Genomic DNA, 19,001 nt, shown 5'->3' on the forward strand with positions numbered 1-19,001 from the left:
GGCGCTGGCCCAGGCCACCCTCGTCGGGCGCCGCTGGGCACCCCCAAATCGAGATTTCCCATCGATCGATCTGCCACGCGTGCAAATGTGTGACTTTGTAGTAATGTTGAGAGGTCAATTCAACCTTTGGTAACAGAATATGAAGGATGAACAATTGCATTGCAATCCAACTTAGTATCACTCAAAACGGAAACAGACCACAAGCCGTGGCATGATCTGTCCACTGTCCCAAAAAAGAGGCCACCACGATACCTATAGTCCAGGACTCTAAAACGTGCTAAAATGCTCTTAAACACTTGCACTCTAAACCATTTCAGAAGGCACTCCTTAGTTCCTATGAGAACCACCACCAGCTACCATGGGGAATGGGAAACGGTCGGGGTCGATGCTGGGGAAGCTAGGCGAGATCAATGTCGACCCGATCTGGGGTAGACCTTTTCTGACCCTCAACGAGCTTCACACCAAGCTGGCCCTTTGTACCTGCCCCGAAGGAGTACAGCCTGACGGACTCTGTGAGGACCAACGTATGGGAGTAGCAATCTTGGTCAATCCAGTCCCAGGTGTTCGTCGCGCTGATCTGCACAACCTTTTCATTCAGCGCAGCAATCGAAGTGGCTAGCTTGGGAGTCCAGACGTTTGCCTTTTCCGCGCCATCCGCCTGAATTTAAGAGAGGTGAAACGGCACGATCAAAAATTCAGAAGTAAAAATTCAGTAGTTGATTGCTATTATGACTTCATCAGGATTTGTCCGAGACTCAAAGGAAGAATAGTGGAAGATGATGGTCAAACCTGAACACCCAGATTAAGTGATCTTCCCCACCCAAAGGAGTAGACATCGTCATTATCTGTGACGACGAAGGTGGTGTGAGCGCCAGCTGACAGATGGCTAGCCCTCACATCCTTCAAGCCTTCCACTGCCTTGGGGAGGATCTCATCATCATCATCGTTCTCATCGTGTCCCAGACAACCGTGTCTGCTCCATCCCCAGGTGAACACACGTCCATCTAGAGCTAGAACTGCACAATGGAAAGCACCTGCTGAAATCGACAGTGGCTTTACATTGGGTACCTGGAAACGTTCGATCAACTTTGGTATCCCCAAGCTTCTCTCGAGTCCGTGCCCAAGCTTGCCTCCTAAACCGCAACCTACCGAGTAAACTGACCTGCAAATCAACACTTGAACTCAACTTATTGAAAGAGAAAAGGACTATTCACATCAAAAGAGCTCATGATCCTCCTAAATAATTCCGAAGAGAGGTTGTTCGATGTATGAAAATGGTTATTTAAATTGCAGTAAGAAGACAAGCAAGAGATACTGGGCCAAGGAACGACACTTACATTCCTGTTGGTTGGTAGACCAACATAAGCAGATAGCAATTGCCAGCAGCAATCTGCACAACAAGAGCATTCTCAAGCGGTCCAGAGAGAAGACGAGGCTCAACATCAGTAAGATCTGAACGATGACCAAGCCTCTCATCACGCCCCCAAGAGAAAGTATAAACCTGACCCTCTCTAGACAGAACGGCAGAGAAGTAGCCTCCTATAGATGCTTGAACTACAAAGATACCTTTCAGTGATTCCAACAACTTAGGGCTGCTAGTATAAGTACCAAAGGATTCCAAACCCCCAAAAGCATCCTGTCCAAATGTGTACACACTTCCTGTGTCGCTCACAAGCATTGTCCGCCTTGACCCAACCGCGGCTTGTGTGATTCTGATGCCTTGCAGAGACCTACAAGGACAAGGGCCGCACGACCACAGTTTGTGACATTGTGCGTAATTCTAGTTATCAGCAAAATCGACATCCTTACCTAATAAGACATGGCTTGAACTGGTCTTCTGTATTCCCAAGACCAAGCTGCCCCGAGGAATTTGCGCCGAATGAGTACACTTCCCCCTTTGTTGTGACAACAATGCTGTGTCCTGGCCCTGCAATAACCTGAGATTTCTCACGGCGGTAATTCTTCTCACCAACCAACAGGTACCCAAGGACGAGCTTCCAAGAGCCTCCACACTGCTGCTTCAACTTCTCTTTTTCCTCATGCTTCATTGACTTAAACATGGCTTTCTGACAGCAAGTATCGAGTGCTGCAAGTTCTGGAAGAGACAGTGCAGCATCTGGTTCAAAATTTGCAGGGCTTCTGAAGAATTTACATGTACCGTGGAACAAAATTGTATCTCGTCATAGACATCATAAGCAGCATTCAAAATCCGAAAGCTAAAAACAAGTAAGGGTTGTACAAACTTGCCTCCAAAGCAGCCAGATCATTAGGTTCCAGCTCGTAGGATGAGAGCACATGGAGAAGAATGGACGGGTTTGCAGCGAGTGGGATTTGCTCTGTGATTTCATTTGCATTGCACTTATGCTTTGAGTGATCTGTTGCTGGATTTGATGGAGAAGAGTTGGAGCTGGTCTCATTCACAATTTGATGGATCTTTATAACCACAGAGGCTTTGCCGTCCGTGGCATCCATTGGGCGCTGCATGAGCTTGAGCCCAAAACCGGAAGCTGCTGAGAAAAAAAAGAAGCAGAAAATCAGACTCGGTAGTATCATGTTTATACTCATGGATTACAAACAGACTAGTCAAATACTCCATGAGTACATTATAGATTACAAAGGTACAAATCAATAACTGTTAGAGTAAGAGAACAGTTCATAGTAAAACGACATTGATAAGATCCTAAAGTCAGCAATTCTGACGGTGAAATTAGCGAAAGCAGCCAAACCATTACCGATAGTCAGGTAAGTCTATCAAAGCAAAACAAAAAACTAATCTAAGAAAAAAATACACAAAATTTGAACAAAACGCTATTAAAAAAAATAATCAAGCAATCCTTGTCAAACACTTGTGCACAACACCACTACCATAAATCCCATGCATAACACAGGCCGCAAGGTAAAGGTAAAGTATACAAGTTACAAGGTTTTTCTGCCGGTCTGAACAAGTGTACATCAGTACATGCTTCAGAAGACGGAAAGGCACCGTCTATTGATCAAAGAACAAGAGGCATGGTCTTCGCAAGATCAATATCCAAAACCTTCATGGTTACACAGTTAAGCAACATACTAGCATTGTCAGTTATCACAAATTAAAAGATGACTAAGAAGACCCCCTTTAGGTCTTCTTTCAAAAGACTAGAAGATCGTCTAATAACAATGATCCAGTTCTCGAAATCACCCAGAAGGCCAAAACCACAAGAGAGGGTTGGAAGCACGCACGAGTGAGGAGACTGCTAACCCAGGGGCAGATCGAGTGTAGGACCGAAGTTAGTCATACCTGGTGGATGCTAGTCACCGGCGACGGCGACGCCAGGAAACAAAGGCCACGACAGAGATAGAGGGGTCAATGGGACTACGTGGTTGTTTGGATTATTATAAGAAAAAACAAAGGCAGCTTTGATAAAAGGAAAAGGTTTTAAGAGGGTTCTTAGGGAGAATCAGTTTTTAGGTCGGCAGAAACCGGAAATCTCTTCCTCCGCACGAGGGCAAGTACATTGGTGTCGTATAATAGGCGGTCTCATGCATTGACACGTAATCTGTACAATGGATTGTCCTATAAGTTGTCTAGTAGTGGTATATAATTTCTTAATTTATGCATAAGAAAAATAAAATATTATGAGTTGCATGGTAACAATAACTCGTACAATGGTTGTTAAGTTGTCTCGTAGTCCTACAATTTAACTCATGAGGTGGTTGTTTCGCGAAATAATGACCTCTTTTTCTCTCCTCGCTCTCTCTCCTCCACATCATCAAAAATCCTACATAGCACTGCATGAGACGACCTATGAGACCGATAACGTGTAGCAATGTACTTGCCCTCAGTATCTTCGTCTCTCTATCTACCATTCCAAATCTTCGTAGGTTTCCGCTCCCTCCCCATTCCGCTTTTGGCCTTCCTCATAAACTCCCCTCCAAAAATCATCTTGCAAACTTGCGATACACCCACACACCCTTCCCAAGTTCCAAGGCTCACGGTTTGCCTTCCCATCCACCAGCCGTCGTCCTCGTCCATTTCATTTCAATTTCTCCCTGCCTTACCCACCGGCTCTCCTCCTTGGCCGACGGACTCTTCACGCGAAGTCTGTTCCCGGCCGCCGGCGACGTCCACGCTCAGACGAACGCCGGAGCGACCACGCACAAGCGGAGGCGACCAACTCCATGCGAAACGAAAGAACAGATGCGCAGATATGGAGAAAACAGATACCACGCAGAGCTAGTTACAAAAAACCCAAGGGACAGGGTATACATCTTCATAACCTGAAACGAAATGGTTTTATTCTTTTCAACTCTCCAAAAGTCATACCCCTCCCAGACCAGACCAATAAGACACTATTCTCAACACAAGCGACACCACATCCACCCTACAATCCTTCCGGTATAAGGTAACATTTTCAAGTAAACTAGGGGCAGAAAAACTTTTGGTATGATGCTGATGACAGCACGGGTGCAAAATGTACACATAGGAGACTCATCAAGCCTCGCATCGCAGGCCAAAGGAAGAGGCCTCAGGGAACCGAGGTGAAGGCTGGCAGCAGCCAGCCGCGCCCAGTCGCGAGCTCCACGTACGCCCCAAACTTCTCCTGCGCGTTCGGGATGTCGAGGACCAGGTCGTCCAGGCCTTCCTTGACACGGGTGAAGCCTTTGGTCATCTGGTTGATGGTTATCAGCCCCTCGCCGAAGCACTCCTGCAGCAGGGCCAGTATGCCTGCGTCGTTCTGCTTCTCCATCGCCATGACCAGCGCCTTCTTCACCACCTCGTGGTTGAAGAAGGGCATCCCAAGGTCGCGGATGCATCTGCAGGCTTCTCCCAGGTCACCGCCAGTGCTGTACTCCTCCAGAAGCTTAGCGATCTTGTCCTTGGCATCTTCCACGGCCCAGCCGGTGCCACCGCCCCAGCAACGCAGAATCCGCTCGCTGGAGTGGCGAGCTGACAGCAGGGCTCGGGCCATCTGGACAGTCTGGCTGCCACTGCTGTTCGGCCGAAGCTTGCTGCTGATCTCATCCAAGTTTAGCGGAATCAGTACTTCATCAATCACTGCCCTAGCTAGGAAGAGGGCAAGCTCACTGGGAGCATCCACAATGTCAAGGGCAGTGTCTTCTGCTGACTGCAAGAGCATTATGAACCCCTTCATGATGTCATCAGTGGAAAACAGCTCCAAGCTGAGCGAAGAAAGTAGTACAGATGCCATCTCCTTCTCTCTGTTCTTTCTGTCCATAGCAAGCGTAACAAGCTTCTTGAGGAAAATGGGATTGTATTCTGGGGCAGAAAGCTCTTCAAGGCTTCGAATGAGTTCAGGGACATCATCTGAGAGAAAATACTCATGAATTATGTGACCAGATTCTTCCTTGAAACGCTTCACCTTATCAGCACTTGTATTCCGCATCTCTTCCTCAGAGGCAGCAGATTTACTAAAAGAAGCATCAAGCCATCCTTCAGATATGGCTGTTGAAACCAGTTTGTCAAAAAGATCTTTAGCAGAAGGAATATCAAGACTCAGGTCATCAACACTCTCAGCTAGTCGAGAAAAACCCTTTGATATTTGATTAGAACTAATCAAGCAACCTGCAGCTGCCTCCCTCAATAACTTCAGGATTAATGGCTGCGAGGATATGTTCTCCATACCAAGGGTGAGAGCACGCTTCACAACCTCATGATGGAAGAACGGTAGACTAAGCTCTCTTATGCACCTGAAGGCTTCATCTATGTCACCACTTTCAATATACTCTCTCAGAATATCCTGAATCCTCTTCTTTGCCTCTTCCACAGTAAAGTGTGTGCTTCCACCCCATTTGCGTTCAACTAATTCTGCATGATGGGGAGCTGACAAATAGCTCTTTTCAACAACCTGCAGAACTTGAATACCCTTGGAAAATTCTGGAAGCAGTGCTCTAGCTCGAGCGAGGAATACAGGAGGCAAAATTTCATCAACAACAGCCCGTGCAATAAAAACTGCCAAGAGATCAACGGCATCTGGTATATCTACAGTCAGATCTTCTATAGACTCCAGAAGCATCATAAAACCTTCACTGATCATGTAGGAACTCAGTAGATCAGCATACAAAGATGATAACAGAACTGATGCCATTTCTTTTTCTTTGTCATGACGGTCCATTGCCATTGATATGAGCTTCTTGACAAAGTAATGCTGAAACTGATCAGATCCAAGACTCCTTAGCTCAGAAGATGCCAATTCAACATCTCCGGTACTAAAATACTCCTCAACTATTGGAACTACAAGCCTTTTATACTCATCTAATGTACCAGGAACCTGCATTTGCAGTGAAACAGAGCATTCTTAGATTAGCGTACCATATATCCACAAAGAACAAATGCAAGCAGCATTCTGGAGGGTAGATCAAACCTTATTGTTTCCATTAGCTAGTTTTTTCAACTCTTGAGATGGTAAAGAATCTACATCCTCATGGTTGTCTTGTTCAGTTTTCCCACCAACACCATCTGAAAGCAAAATCCATGGAGTTAGCACAATATCAGCATAGAATATTAACAAAGATAAAGTGAATAACAAGAACCTATCTCGTACAAAAAGAAGATTGCAATGACACCCAGTCCATGATCATGAATAAATCTCAAAACCTTCAAATGAAAGCCACTATGCAGTCAATCCACACTAAAAAAATTGCAACACTATTTGTGGTTATCACCATTTCATTGCCACAATTTCAATACATAAACATGCATCATGCATAACCAGGTTTACATGATCCGGAGAAGAATTTTTAGTGACCTAAGCAAACTTAATACTCCAATTATATTCTAGCAAGAGCTACCAGTCTACCACAGGTTAAATACACGTACTGAGCCCAACTAAACTAGATCATCACAACTCGTACTGCAATAGCCAATAAAAGGCTGTCCATTGGCATGTTCCAACTCATACTGCAAAAGCATTTCTAGTGTCACATTAATGAACATATGTGCAAATGACCACAAAATAACACATGCCAAACAAGATATTGGAAAGCCTTAGACCTGGCTTGCCAGAAGCATAAAAGTTAGGCATTCATCATACACAATAAAATATTGCCTAAACAACCACAACTAAACATGATTTTAAGAAACGAAGCATACAAACCCATGCCAGCGAAACATCTATATCCCATTTAGAGACCACAGGGAGGGTTCTGCTTGTGAACGAAAAACCCCATCCTATAACTTGAGGTTGGCAGCAAATCACAATTAACCTTTTATGGTAAAACTGAGGAAAGGCCCCATATTTGGAGTTTGTACCTATAGCAGCTTTATGCTCAAGCTTAAGCACTCACAAATGCTTACCAATAAAAATATAGTGATTGTGGGACAAAAGTACAATCCTTGTATCAACATATATTGAAATTTGAAACTGAAAATTGCACTAAAAATTGCAAGATGTCTAACACACCAGTAGGATGTAACTGCCAATAAATAAATAATTTTCAGTAAAGGATAGTAAAAAAAGAAAATATTACCAAAGTACCTACACAAGCTTTTGTTGCAAACTCAAGAGCCACTCAAAAGGGGTGGTAGCATATAGCAACCAATCATGGAGCATAAGGACAGCACCCGAAACCGCTTAATGGGTTATCAAGTGCACGGACTTAACTCCCAAAGAAAAACAAAAGAAGACGACATTTTAGCTTTGTCAGATCCCTAAGGAGCAAGCATTTTGCTTCTCAAAGAAAACAGGGATCCGGTCATTTTGGATAAGTTCAGAATAACATAGAATTGCCCGAAACCCAAAACCGTCACCAACGTATTGCATAAGTACTCTAGTGTCATGAAACCGAACAAGAATCAAAGAAAACTATGTTTTGACTTTGTCAGGTCCCTAAGGAGCAAGGATTTTGCTTCTTCAAGAAAAAACAGGGATGCACGACAGTCTAGAATTACCAGAAACCGTCGCCAACATATTGCGTGAGCACACTAGCGTCATGTGACCGAACAAGAATCAAACACGGGGATGTTTTAACTTTGTCGGATCCCAAGGGAGCAAGGATTATGCTTCTTAAAGAAAAACAGGGATCCAATCATTCCGGGTAAAGGCACGACAGCCCAGCATCACCAGAAACCGTCGCCAACTTATTGCGTAAGCACTCTAGCGTCATGTAACCGAACAAGAATCAAACACAAGCTATTTTCCCGCCACACAAACGGCACCATAAGATCAAACAAAAAGACAGAATCCTCGGTCGTTAGCATTCGCGCCATGCCCAAATAAACCTACCAGCATCAAACACGTCGCTGAACTTGATTGAAGCTAACCTATTAGCATGCATGGCAATAGGAATTGGGCAACCCTAAAGAGCAACAGATCCCTCTCCTATCCTGATCAGTGCTTAACATAGTATTGGAAAAACAGCGTCTACAGGCCAAAACCTCAAGCAACGGCAGAACCCAACCTTTCAATTCAGTCATCTACAGCTGACTCTAAGCACTTAATTCGTCACAACAGCATCTCATAACACAATTCGGTGCTTGGGAGAGCAATAGATATACTCGTATGGATGGAAAGCAGTCACCTTTCTTCGCGGGGTGGTGGTGCGGGAGGTGCCTGACGGCGATCCCGCCGTCGGCCGGCGCGCCCCCGCCGGTGGCCACCCGCAGGTGCCCCTCCGCCAGCATCCTCGTCGGCGACATCGCCCCCTCCTCCGCCGCCATCTCCCTCAGCACCGTCCTCCTCCCCCCGCCCTGCACCACGCACGCAAATCCGACACACCCACCCACACACACAGAGAGAGAAACCAAATCAATCACCGCCGAATCGAGCGAAATCAAATCCGAACGGCACGAGGGCAGGACGATCCGGGCGGAGCGGGCTGCGGCCGTACCTGTGGAGATCGGAGGCGGCGGGGACGGCGGGAGACGGCGCGGATCTCAACCCGGGCGTGGAGTTTCCGCCGCTCGGAGAGTCGCGGGCGAGCGAGCGAGCGCTGAGCGAGCGAGCGGAGGGAGGGGGGGTGCGAGGGCAGAGGGGGGCCGAGAGGGAAGTTCCTCGTTTTATTTATCGCCCTCCCCCCCACATCGTGACGGTTAATTATTTATGGGCCCCTTGCTAGCGCCAGTAATTACCATTATACGGCATTACCACGCCGTGTGTGTTAAGTTAATCTTTCCAGGGTTAAGAATGGTAAGTAAAATCCCAACGACCTCTCTTATTATTCCTCTGGGGTTTGCTTTTCTTACTTCCCAAGCACCACCGCCCACCGCTGTGGACGCGTGACGCTGACGGTGGGGCCCGCTCGGCAGAGGCGTGAGGCTGTTGGGCTGCGCTGCCGTTTCGGCCAGGACAGCCGCCGTAATGGGTGGACCTGGCGTATGCGCGGGCGCCCCATCGGGCGCCTGGCAAGTGGCAGGTGCGGCGGGGCGGCGTATGGACGGCGTCCATGTAGGGAGCGGGGCGCCAGCGGATGGGGAAGGGCCGAAGGGGGCGGCGTGGGGGTTCGGCGCGGCCACGTCAGGCGGCGAGGGGATCGGGCGCCGCGGTCGCTTGTGCCCACGTGGCGGGGGCGAGAGGGCGGAGGCGCGGAGCCGAAAGCGAGAGGCGAGAGGCGACGCCGCGGTGGGCGCGCCGCGCGCTCCAGGTGTGCGGCGCGGGGCACGTCGGCTGACGCGGAAAGCCGGAGGGAAAGCCGCGGCCGGCAGCAACGGAAGCCGCCAGGTGGTCTGTTGGTCACCGGCGGCGTTTGCAACTTCCTCCCCCCCCCCCCCCCTCTTCCGTTTCTGGCTTTCTGCATCTCTCTGGCCGGGTCACGTGGTCGACGGCGACCGGAGACGGGGAAGAGCCCGGGCCAAGCCACCGGTGAGCGAGGGACGCGCCAGAGGAGCCTTTACACGCTGGATCGATGCTTATCTCGACAGATCCGTCGTCGTCATCATCATCATCATCTATCTGTTCAGAGTTTGTTAATCTACGCAACGCAAGGCGACAGAACTAGTAGCAACGTAACCCAGCCGAGTGGCCAAGACGTGTCAGTGACATGACAGGATAACTAAGCGCTTCTCTTGTTGGATCGGAGGAGATGGAAAAGCTAAGCGCGCACGAGTGGGGTGGTGGCATCATCGGGCGCATCTTGGCAGGATGCCCCGGACAGAAGGGCGTTGTTCGTCGTCGTCAGCAGCTTTGCTGAAACCTTTCTTTTCTGAAAAAGATACGCAACCTTTACTGAACTTTACGCCTCATCTCGCCCCTCTTTTTTCTTCAGTTGTACAGAGCAGCACGCATGGAGCTGCTGCATCCATGATCCTCCGTCGTCCATCCACTGGGACAAGTGTTCGCAGTTCACCATATATGGGCAAGTGTTCGTTATTTACAGCATTGTAATTCCTGTGCTAGCTACGAGTATGAGGAGATGCGAACAGCTAGCTAGCTAGGATTGGTCGAGGAGGTTTTGGAGGTAGAGGTTGAGGATGTATCTGCCGGTGGAGAGGACGTCGAGGCGCTTCTCGCTGGGCTCGTACCGCCCCTTGCGCAGCTGGTACCGGTGCGTCACCGCCGACACCGTGTACGCCTGACCCTCGATCGTCACGCTCTCGCCGCAGTGGATGTTCTGCAAGCATGCCAAACCACACGCACACAGAGACACATCATCTTTCGGATGCACATGCAAGAACAGCAATCTTCAATGTACTCATAGTGTAACGAAACCGAAAACAAAACCGGCAATCAAGCTAAGCTGTTTTATCCAGATCAGGAGCTGTAAATTTGAGTGAAAACTAATCTAAGTTATTCACAACCAAACCAAACTGAAGGAGGATCCCTGCAACTAACTATAAGCAGTAGGCTCTTTAACAGACAAAATACTGGTGACTGCAAGCGCTCAAGTCCACAGAGTAACGAATTTTCAGAACAACTGCGAAATCTGAGCGAGGGGGTGCCACTTCTGAAAGAGAGACGCATGTAAGTAGGTCTACGCACTGCAGCCGAAACTCGGAACAGGCACAATGCTACACCATTTTGCGCACTGTATGATTAGTAGTTCCAGGCTTAATCAGGATGGTAAAGCCAAGTTCTTACTCTCCTGAGGGCTAGAGGATATGATTTTTTTTTTGACAGAAACGTGTAAGAATATGCTCATTGCTCAGTATCACATCAAATCAACTAAAGTTTAGCTGTTTCTCCTTTGCGAAAGCTACTAGAAAGTTGTTCTAGCTAGCCAGCTGATTTGTGCCTGCGAGTTGCTTCGTGCACAACCGCATGGATTTCTGGTTACGTACTTGCGTGCAACCTGACCCTGCACCAGTGTCCATCGACCGAGCGCAAGCTTTTCAGTTTCCAGAGTTGAGGTGAGATCCTAATTCCTAGTAGCACATGGCAATTTAGCTGCAGCACTTATGCATCGGAAGACGAAAATTACTGCTATGAACAGACAGACGGCTAAAGAGAGACGTACGGTGGGGAAGCAGCGGACGCCGAGGCAGCGCGGCGGCGGCGTGATCTCGACGACCTTGAACGGGTGCTTGTGCTCCTTCTCCTTCTCCCGCTCCCTGTCCCGCCCGTCCTTGTTCTTCCTGCACACCACCGCGAAGCGCGGCTGCGGCTTAGGAGCAGCAGAGATTAGCTAGTTACTACTACTACTAGTACTTCCCTGCAATTAACAAGCTGAGCTATTCGAGGAATCGCCGCGGCTGGCCGTGCGCTAACCTTGTAGGCGAAGGATGTGGAGGCGACCATGGCCATGGCGGACCGCTCGCTCGCTCGCTTTGCTTCCCGGTGCCGAAGAATTCGATCTAGTTGCTGCTGTTCCTGCGAGGACGATGAACCGTGAAATGGCCGTATCGTGTATGGCTAGAACGCGGTGGGCAGATATTTTGATCCTGTGCTGGTGGGCGTGGATGGCAGAGGTTGATTGGGCCTGGCGATCCCAGGCCGATTCGATTCCGTCCGCGGGGCAGAAAGTGTGGAACGAAGCCGCGCCACGCGCCCAGAGTCGTGCTCAGAGTCTTGCTTTGTCTGGCTGGTTAGATACTTGGATGGCAGGTGTTTGGGGCTTTGGGCTTCTTGCGAATGTTTCTTGCGCCGTGCTGGGCAGGCCTAGCAAGTTTTCTAGGGCCTCTCCCCAGCTGATCCCAGTCAGTTTGTTTTTTTTAACGGAAATTCTTTAATTAGTTTTTTAGTACTACAGTATACTTACTCCGTATTAATTAAGGTCTGTTCGGCTGGACTTATAAGCCGGCTGAAAAGCTGAAATGGCTGATTTGTTGTGAAGAAAAAATACTGTTTGGTGGCTGATAAGCTGAAGCGAACCGAACAGACTGTAACTTGTTGGAATGCTGGGCTACCTCCTCGCTGCCACAGTTGTCAGCGAGACGACATGTCGAGAGCTAATGCGGAGTACCGCTTACTATTGTTATGTACGTATGCAGAAAATAGTCCGGTCGCCGTGACTTAGCCGTCTTGGTTTCACAAATTGGCAGTTGTTGCCTGTCGATCTGCCGACGAACCTGCCGAATCTACACGACTACATCCACTACATCAGAACTACACCAAAGCATTTTTTTTCGTTCGTTCATGTCGACCGCGGCGCCTAACCAAAGGGTACTCTCGTACCATGCGGCGGTGGACATGCATCACATGGAGCAATAGTCTCAGCACCGTTTGCACGTACGCCATGAGGAGTTTGAGGACCACGCATGGACCGGCAGCCGAGATCGTCGTCGCCACGCGCGGCGGGGGATCCCGATCCACGCGCAAGCCGCGCATGCATGTCGGCACGACGCCATGTGCTCCGGCCTCCGAGAGCCCGCGTGTCACCGCACGCGCGCACTGGGAGAGGGAGAGCGAGATCGAGATGCCCTTTGATTTGGCTCCGCTTGAAGGCTAACGGGGGACTTCCGAGGCGTCAGGACAGACAGCGCCCCCTGTTTAACTATGTCCTGCACACGTTCGCCAGTAATCCGGATGCTGGAGGAGTACTAACCACATGCAGAGCGGCTCAACTTTGGTAAAGGACATGAGTACTACTGTTCAGACAAGGGACATTTGGGCAGTACTGTGTATATGATGATGAGCATCATCAGTTTGGTGTTGTTTTTCTCTGCTGCGTTATCCATGTCAGCTAGCTAGCTAGCAGTAGTAGGTGCATTGCATGCATAATTGGGCTTATCATCAAGTTGATCATGGAACTCTAAAAAAAAAGTTGATCATCTCCTAATAAGTAATAACGAGCATCATGCTGTTTTTTTCCTTGAAGTGAGACTCAGGCGAGGACACCGTCTGCTTGCATTTGCAGAGTAGACCATCTGGAGAGTCAGATGGAATCTTTTTTTTTAAAAAAAAGAAGAAATCTTTTTTTAGCTCCTCAAATACTTCTGCAGTTCCGCTGTTTAGCATGTCTTTCTCCTAATGTGTCGTTGGCAGCTACATCAATTATAAGCTGACCTGAAAATTAAAGAGAAATTCGCCTTTTGCTTTCAGTTTGAATGCCAGAAGGCTTGGCCTGGCGGCCTACTACGACAACTCGACAACCTACGTACACGTACGCCTGTCATGCAAAGATCAGAGCATCACAACTGTATCGCAACAGATAAATTACGAAATCTATTTCAGATAGCAGTTTGGACTGGCTCGCAGTCGCATACGTATATAGGCACACGGGTCCAAACCCTAGAAAGAAAACATGCCAAGCCCCACATGCAGCCCTAACCACGCACAACAATAGACTAGTACTACTGCTGATAAGCCTTATCACGGTTTGATTAACAATAACAATATACTTGTACCACCCGCTTAGCTACGGCTAGCTACAGGGGACCGAAAAGCCGGAAGCCAACGAACAAAGCTCTGGACAACCATCACGCCACCATCTTTTTTCGGTCCCCTGTTCAATTCGAACGTGTGGTACCAGCCATCCAGCAGTGGCGAGCAGCCGGCGCGGAACACCAGCCGGGAAACCGAAGGCCATTACAATAATCCCGGTAGGTTTGCGGCCTAATCCGACAGCCCTAATCATCGTGCTCGCTCTCCTGGCCCAAGCATAGGAAGGAGGAGCCAATGCTAGAGGTAGCCTCCCTGCTGACCATTCATGCGCTTTGCCAACTCCCATGTGGATGTGGTCGCACTGGGCATGCATGCGCTGGATTATTCTATCGAGCCGCTTCACGCCTTCACCCACTTCACCCAACAAAACCCAAATGGCAAACACGTTTCCTAGGTTTTACCGGCACGATCATGCAGTAGAAAAATTCATGAATAGCAGTGATCTAAGGGCAGCCATTTCTATCTGAACTGGGTAAAATTAGTTAGTTACTTCGAGTATATGCGTGTCTCTGTGTTCGTTAAGATTTAAGAATTCCCATACGCATGCAGTTAGGCTCAAGTTTTAACCCGCGACCTGATGCTTCACGGAAACCCGCGGCCTGCCTGCCTTGCAAATCGGAGCGAAGTTGTTTCGCCTTTTGTCTTTGCGAGAGACTAACCGCTTTGGACTTGGCGAGAGGATCGCCTGTCACAATGTCCCCGCCCCTCGTTCCTCGGCGCCCATTTCTCTTTTAAACAAACGCACGCTTCTAAAGCTTGTCCTTTTGCAAGCCATGGCCGCTCCTAACTCTCCCTCTATACATACAAAGTGACCTCTCGTTCTGCGGCCACACCAGCAGCATTCCAGCACCACACGCACTGCTAGTCCCTGCCTCTCTGCTCTGCCCTCCATTGCTGCAAGAGCTATAACTATAAGGTTGCGGAGCAGCACGCGCCGTGAGAGCTCAACTTCGAAGATGATCAAGCTGAGGTGCTCCAAGAAGCTGTTCAGGAGGAGCTCCTCCAAGGGCAGCAGCAGTGGCAGCGACGGCGGCGATGCCGGTGGTGGCCGCGGGGAGATAGAGTGGGAGGTGAGGCCGGGGGGCATGCTGGTGCAGAAGAGGGACGGAAGGGGCGACGTGGAGATCATCACTGTCAGGATCGCCACCGGCTTCTCCTGGCATGACGTCTCCATTGGGGCGACCTGTACTTTTGGTGAGTACTATAGTGTGCAGATATAATCTTTGTGACCGATCCTTTGCTCGCAGTTCTCTCTTGTTTGCCCAAAGAAAAGCCCATTGTCGTGTAACGAGGCTGTCAAGTTGGTTCAGTCAAAGTTTCAGGCTTGCAGAGTGCAGATGCATCAGTAGAGAATTAGATATTCTAGTTATTCAGTTGTAACGAGGATTACACAGACCATTGCATTTTTGACACAACCTATATATGGCAGCCAGATCCATCATTGTAACTTTATTTCTCCCCATTGATCCTTCTGAACTCCTCAGCCTTTAATTATCAGAGAGATACGAGAAACATATACGTGTCCACTAGCGAGGCCACCTATTTCAGCAATTAAATTTCTGACGAGTGTCTCACCCTCAACAACTACACAAGTATGGCACATTGACACTGGACCACTGGTTGTGCATGCAATTAAAAAACACAAACAATGGCATGGGCATGTCTGCGGTCTGCACAATAATGATCAACGTCTGCATTGCTACCTGCAAGCACATGATGATGATCCCGAGTGGAACCTTCCCACATTTTGTCAACTATTTCAAAATGTAGGTCGTTTTAATTTTTCTAGACATATAGATTTTGCTATGTATCTAGATATAACACTATATTTATGTGCATAGCAATATCTATATCTCAAGAAAAGCCAAAACGACCTACATTTTGTAACGAAGTGAAGTGAGTAGCAAGCATAGGCCCTAAACAATTTATGTTTTGCTTTTTTTAAAGAAAAAAAGAGGATGTCTGTAGCTACATAGGAATAAATCAAATACATGCATAATTTTGGCTCGAGATCTAACGTGTGCCCGTGCAAAATGATTGCAGGAGAGCTGAAGGTGGTGCTATCCATGGTGACAGGGCTGGAGCCGAGGGAGCAGAGGCTGCTGTTCAGGGGCAAGGAGAGGGAGGACAGCGACCACCTCCACATGGTAGGGGTGAGGGACAAGGACAAGGTGCTCCTCCTCGAGGACCCTGCCCTCAAGGACATGAAGGCCCAGGCCGTGCAGAGCCCGTATCAGCCTTTTATCAGGGTGTAGGCCTGGCTCGGTCCGGCTTGGCCCGCCATAGCCCTAACTGATAGAGTAAACAAGTATCATCCAGCTGCTCTTGGTTGGTGTCTTGGTGACCTCCTGCTACTATTAATCAACCAGTGTTAAGTACCACTCCATGTATGGGCAAAGGAAAGCCCCTCTTCATGTGAGAGTGAGAGTACCACTACTTGTTAGTCGCGTAGTCTTCTCATGCGTAACACTACTTGTAAGTCAGGTAGATGATGCACTTGCTTGTAAGTGCTGAGTATGGCTGTCATGCATGTTAAGTTTGGTTGTTAAGAAAAAAAAATGCAACCTTAGAGATGACGTTGGCCTAGCAAGTTCCACACACAGTTTCAAGAGGCCTTAGGCCTCCAAGGCTCCAACTGATAATTGTGATAAACATTTTTCAGCTTTGGGTGAAACCTGCTATTAGTAACCTCTTGGATTATCGTCTTGTGCAGTTTTCTCAGCTTTTTATTTAATGAACAGGGCCATCGATTGCATGGCGCAATAGGCCACAAAAAATTAGGGGCCTCCTAATCAGCAATTAGTAACATACGTAATCACAAATAAACCTAGGAAAACAATACTTAATTAGTCCATTACTCCTATCTGCTATTGATTAATCTCCTTTCATGCGTCAACAACCGACACAGTTTCGCACCAGGGCCTCAAAATCTTTGGTACGGGCCTGTTAATGAAGAAATAACATTATTCCAGCCGCTGCATCAAACAAGGATGCACATAGCCTCTCATCATTACAAATTCAACTAAACACACAAAGATAACACATAGCGATCACCAAGACATTGGGGAAGCTTTAAGTACAAATTTTGTTAGTAGTAAATCTCTAGCCATGCTTGGAGGACATGTCTAGAAGCGACTTCAATGCGTACCCTTGAAAATAATTAGCATAGGAGATTTGACTTGAGGCTTGTCAAAAACTACCTTATTACGGCTTAGCCAGATTGCCCGGCATAACGCACGTACTAATCCAACAAGAATCTGCTGGTACTTTAGCTTTTTGTTGACTAATTAACCATTCCCCCAATCAACGTGAAATTGAAGTGCAGTGTACAATCGGCTATGTGCACTGTACATTGTTCTGAAGTAAATAAAGTTTGATTGCCTATATCCTCTGACAAATTATTGGTGGACAGATGCTTGCTTCAATATGACAAAATCTAGGTCTCAATTTTTTTTTTACAAAATCTAAGGCGCACTGTTGCTGCCAGTCCAAGAAATCGGGTGCCTGCTGGCTGTATGCTGTGATGACATGAAGCTGCCAAATTTACATTTTACCTAAGAACTGACATCTCTGAACTTATTGATCAGCTGACACTCAACTGATATCTCTGTAAATCAGAGGGCAGCATAGGCAGAGCACCATTCTCCTGGCATCATACGCATCATCCACCATACCAAAATCACAAAGCTAGCTTTCTCCTCTCGTCCATGTCGATCGCTGCACCTAAGCACCAGGTGGCCATGCATCACGTGGCGTAATAGTCGGAACGCCATTTCCACGCAAGCCGCATGTGGGTCTCCGCCCGCGCGCGCCACGGCGAGAGATGACTGATGAGAGATGCTTTGGCACCAGGGAAAAATGGGGATTCCGAGGCGTACGACAAGAAGCACCATCACCCCTGTTAATTAAGTATGCTCTGCACACGTTCAGCTAGCAATCATCTTGCAGTACTCACCACATGCGTATGCATGAGCACGAGCCGCAGCTGGTGGAACTTCTTGGAAGCCAATCACTGTTCAGACGGGTGGACAATCGGACACACATTGCGCGACGATGATGATGGCCAGTCAGGTGTTGTGTTAATTTTCTGTGCAGGATCCAGGCCTGCTGCGTTGCTAGCTACTAGTTGCATACTTGGGTATTTGTCACCAGCATGCTGATCAACTCATGATTCAATGAGTACTACCATATTGTTTTTTTTACAAAAAGGTGTACTCAAGCCGGATGCATCGATTATTGCTTGTGTTTTCATGCTCTACGGCTCTGAATTCAAATAAGCCATATTTTCATAAATTCATGATTCCATTCTTTCTCTAAAAAAGCATGGATGTATTCTTTGCAGTGCTTCAGGAGCTGTCAGCTAGGAGATCATCTTTTCATTCAAGAAAAGTTGCGACCATTTTTTCAAGGATATAAAAAAATACTTCCAAAGAGCATATCTTATTTCTCTTAAATATTTTTCTTGTGTCGTCATGCTACTGGATGTCAATTGAAAAGGAAACCTAAGTGGACCTGCAGAGAGAAATGTGGCTTTATACTTTCCGTTGAATGCCAGCCTGCCGGACTACTACACCTACATGCACGTATACACTAATTGTCAGCCATGCAAAGATGAAACATGAAAGTATAACAACTGGTACTTCAAAAAACAAACTAAAATTTAATGAAATTTAATTCTTGATGTTTTGGACTACTCCGGAAAGACTAAACCCTAGAAAGAAAACATGTCAGGCCCCACATGCTGGCTCATTTAACCACCGCTAAACTCCCTAAAAGCTCATCAACCCAAACTAGTATATTGTAACCAGACTTCGTTTAACAATGTCATGGCACATTTCATAATCTGCCCACAGCTCAGCAAAGCTAACGCACGTATGTACAAACTCTGACTAATCATCACGCCGATTTATATCTTTTTTCCCGGGCCAGTTCGTACGTGCACTCATCTGTAGCGACTAGCGAGTAGCAGGCGCGGAACACAAGCCGGAAACCCTGCGCCCAACCACTGCCAATTAAAGTAGTCATGGTAGGTTTACGGCCTAACCGACCACCCTAATCATCGTGCTCTTGCATTGCGGCTCACCACGTTTTAGGACGGAGCTTGCATGTATGCATGCGTTTTGCCATCCCTTGTGGTCGCATTAGGCGTGCTCATCATCGAGCTGTTTACCTTTACCCAACAAGCCTAAAATGCCAAACACATTTCATAGCTAGAGCAAGAAAAAAATCCACGTTTTGACGGTGGTC

At 47.7% G+C, this 19,001-nt stretch overlaps 4 protein-coding genes across 5 annotated transcripts; 1 reads left to right on the top strand and 3 right to left on the bottom strand.

Annotated features, from left to right (window-relative positions):
• Window positions 1-186: 186 nt before the first annotated feature.
• On the bottom strand, window positions 187-2,484 carry LOC101765341 (ultraviolet-B receptor UVR8). The gene is made up of 5 exons (XM_004975939.2): window positions 2,244-2,484; window positions 1,810-2,176; window positions 1,338-1,730; window positions 790-1,162; window positions 187-658 (listed from the first exon to the last, which is right to left on the bottom strand). The coding sequence occupies exons 1-5, from the start codon at window positions 2,482-2,484 to the stop codon at window positions 398-400; spliced, it is 1,635 nt and encodes a 544-aa protein (XP_004975996.1). The 3' UTR covers window positions 187-397.
• A 1,733-nt stretch (window positions 2,485-4,217) lies between these two features.
• LOC101765745 (programmed cell death protein 4) lies at window positions 4,218-8,978 on the bottom strand. The gene is made up of 4 exons (XM_004975940.3): window positions 8,827-8,978; window positions 8,518-8,686; window positions 6,363-6,457; window positions 4,218-6,269 (listed from the first exon to the last, which is right to left on the bottom strand). Exons 2-4 carry the CDS (start codon window positions 8,654-8,656, stop codon window positions 4,506-4,508), a joined length of 1,998 nt encoding a protein of 665 aa, XP_004975997.1. The 5' UTR covers window positions 8,657-8,686; window positions 8,827-8,978; the 3' UTR covers window positions 4,218-4,505.
• A 1,178-nt stretch (window positions 8,979-10,156) lies between these two features.
• LOC101766165 lies at window positions 10,157-12,002 on the bottom strand. 2 transcript variants are annotated; one of them, XM_004975941.2, is made up of 3 exons: window positions 11,640-12,002; window positions 11,389-11,529; window positions 10,157-10,545 (listed from the first exon to the last, which is right to left on the bottom strand). In XM_004975941.2, exons 1-3 carry the CDS (start codon window positions 11,673-11,675, stop codon window positions 10,366-10,368), a joined length of 357 nt encoding a protein of 118 aa, XP_004975998.1. In that variant the 5' UTR covers window positions 11,676-12,002; the 3' UTR covers window positions 10,157-10,365. The 2 variants fall into 2 exon arrangements, with proteins under 2 accessions (XP_004975998.1, XP_012702724.1); XM_012847270.3 differs by having other exon boundaries at window positions 11,389-11,535; window positions 11,640-11,931.
• A 2,497-nt stretch (window positions 12,003-14,499) lies between these two features.
• Window positions 14,500-16,442, top strand: LOC101766571 (BAG family molecular chaperone regulator 1). The gene is made up of 2 exons (XM_004975942.3): window positions 14,500-14,948; window positions 15,798-16,442. The coding sequence occupies exons 1-2, from the start codon at window positions 14,711-14,713 to the stop codon at window positions 16,007-16,009; spliced, it is 450 nt and encodes a 149-aa protein (XP_004975999.1). The 5' UTR covers window positions 14,500-14,710; the 3' UTR covers window positions 16,010-16,442.
• Window positions 16,443-19,001: the final 2,559 nt, after the last annotated feature.

This window comes from Setaria italica, chromosome VII (assembly GCF_000263155.2).
Source record: "Setaria italica strain Yugu1 chromosome VII, Setaria_italica_v2.0, whole genome shotgun sequence".
Taxonomy (NCBI): domain Eukaryota; kingdom Viridiplantae; phylum Streptophyta; class Magnoliopsida; order Poales; family Poaceae; genus Setaria; species Setaria italica.

Coding starts and splice junctions, on each gene's coding strand:
- LOC101765341 (XM_004975939.2), bottom strand. CDS start 2,484: ATGCAGCGCCCAATGGATGCCACGGACGGCAAAGCCTCTGTGGTTATA. Junction 1,163..1,337: donor GTCTACCAACCAACAGGAAT/GTAAGTGTCGTT, acceptor GTTGATTTGCAG/GTCAGTTTACTCGGTAGGTT. Junction 659..789: donor CACTTAATCTGGGTGTTCAG/GTTTGACCATCA, acceptor TCTTAAATTCAG/GCGGATGGCGCGGAAAAGGC.
- LOC101765745 (XM_004975940.3), bottom strand. CDS start 8,656: ATGGCGGCGGAGGAGGGGGCGATGTCGCCGACGAGGATGCTGGCGGAG. Junction 6,458..8,517: donor CCACCACCCCGCGAAGAAAG/GTGACTGCTTTC, acceptor TTTTGCTTTCAG/ATGGTGTTGGTGGGAAAACT. Junction 6,270..6,362: donor TAGCTAATGGAAACAATAAG/GTTTGATCTACC, acceptor CTGCAAATGCAG/GTTCCTGGTACATTAGATGA.
- LOC101766571 (XM_004975942.3), top strand. CDS start 14,711: ATGATCAAGCTGAGGTGCTCCAAGAAGCTGTTCAGGAGGAGCTCCTCC. Junction 14,949..15,797: donor TGGGGCGACCTGTACTTTTG/GTGAGTACTATA, acceptor AAATGATTGCAG/GAGAGCTGAAGGTGGTGCTA.
- LOC101766165 (XM_012847270.3), bottom strand. CDS start 11,675: ATGGCCATGGTCGCCTCCACATCCTTCGCCTACAAG. Junction 11,536..11,639: donor CCACATCCTTCGCCTACAAG/GTTAGCGCACGG, acceptor GCTGCTCCTAAG/CCGCAGCCGCGCTTCGCGGT. Junction 10,546..11,388: donor GCGTCCGCTGCTTCCCCACC/GTACGTCTCTCT, acceptor GCATGCTTGCAG/AACATCCACTGCGGCGAGAG.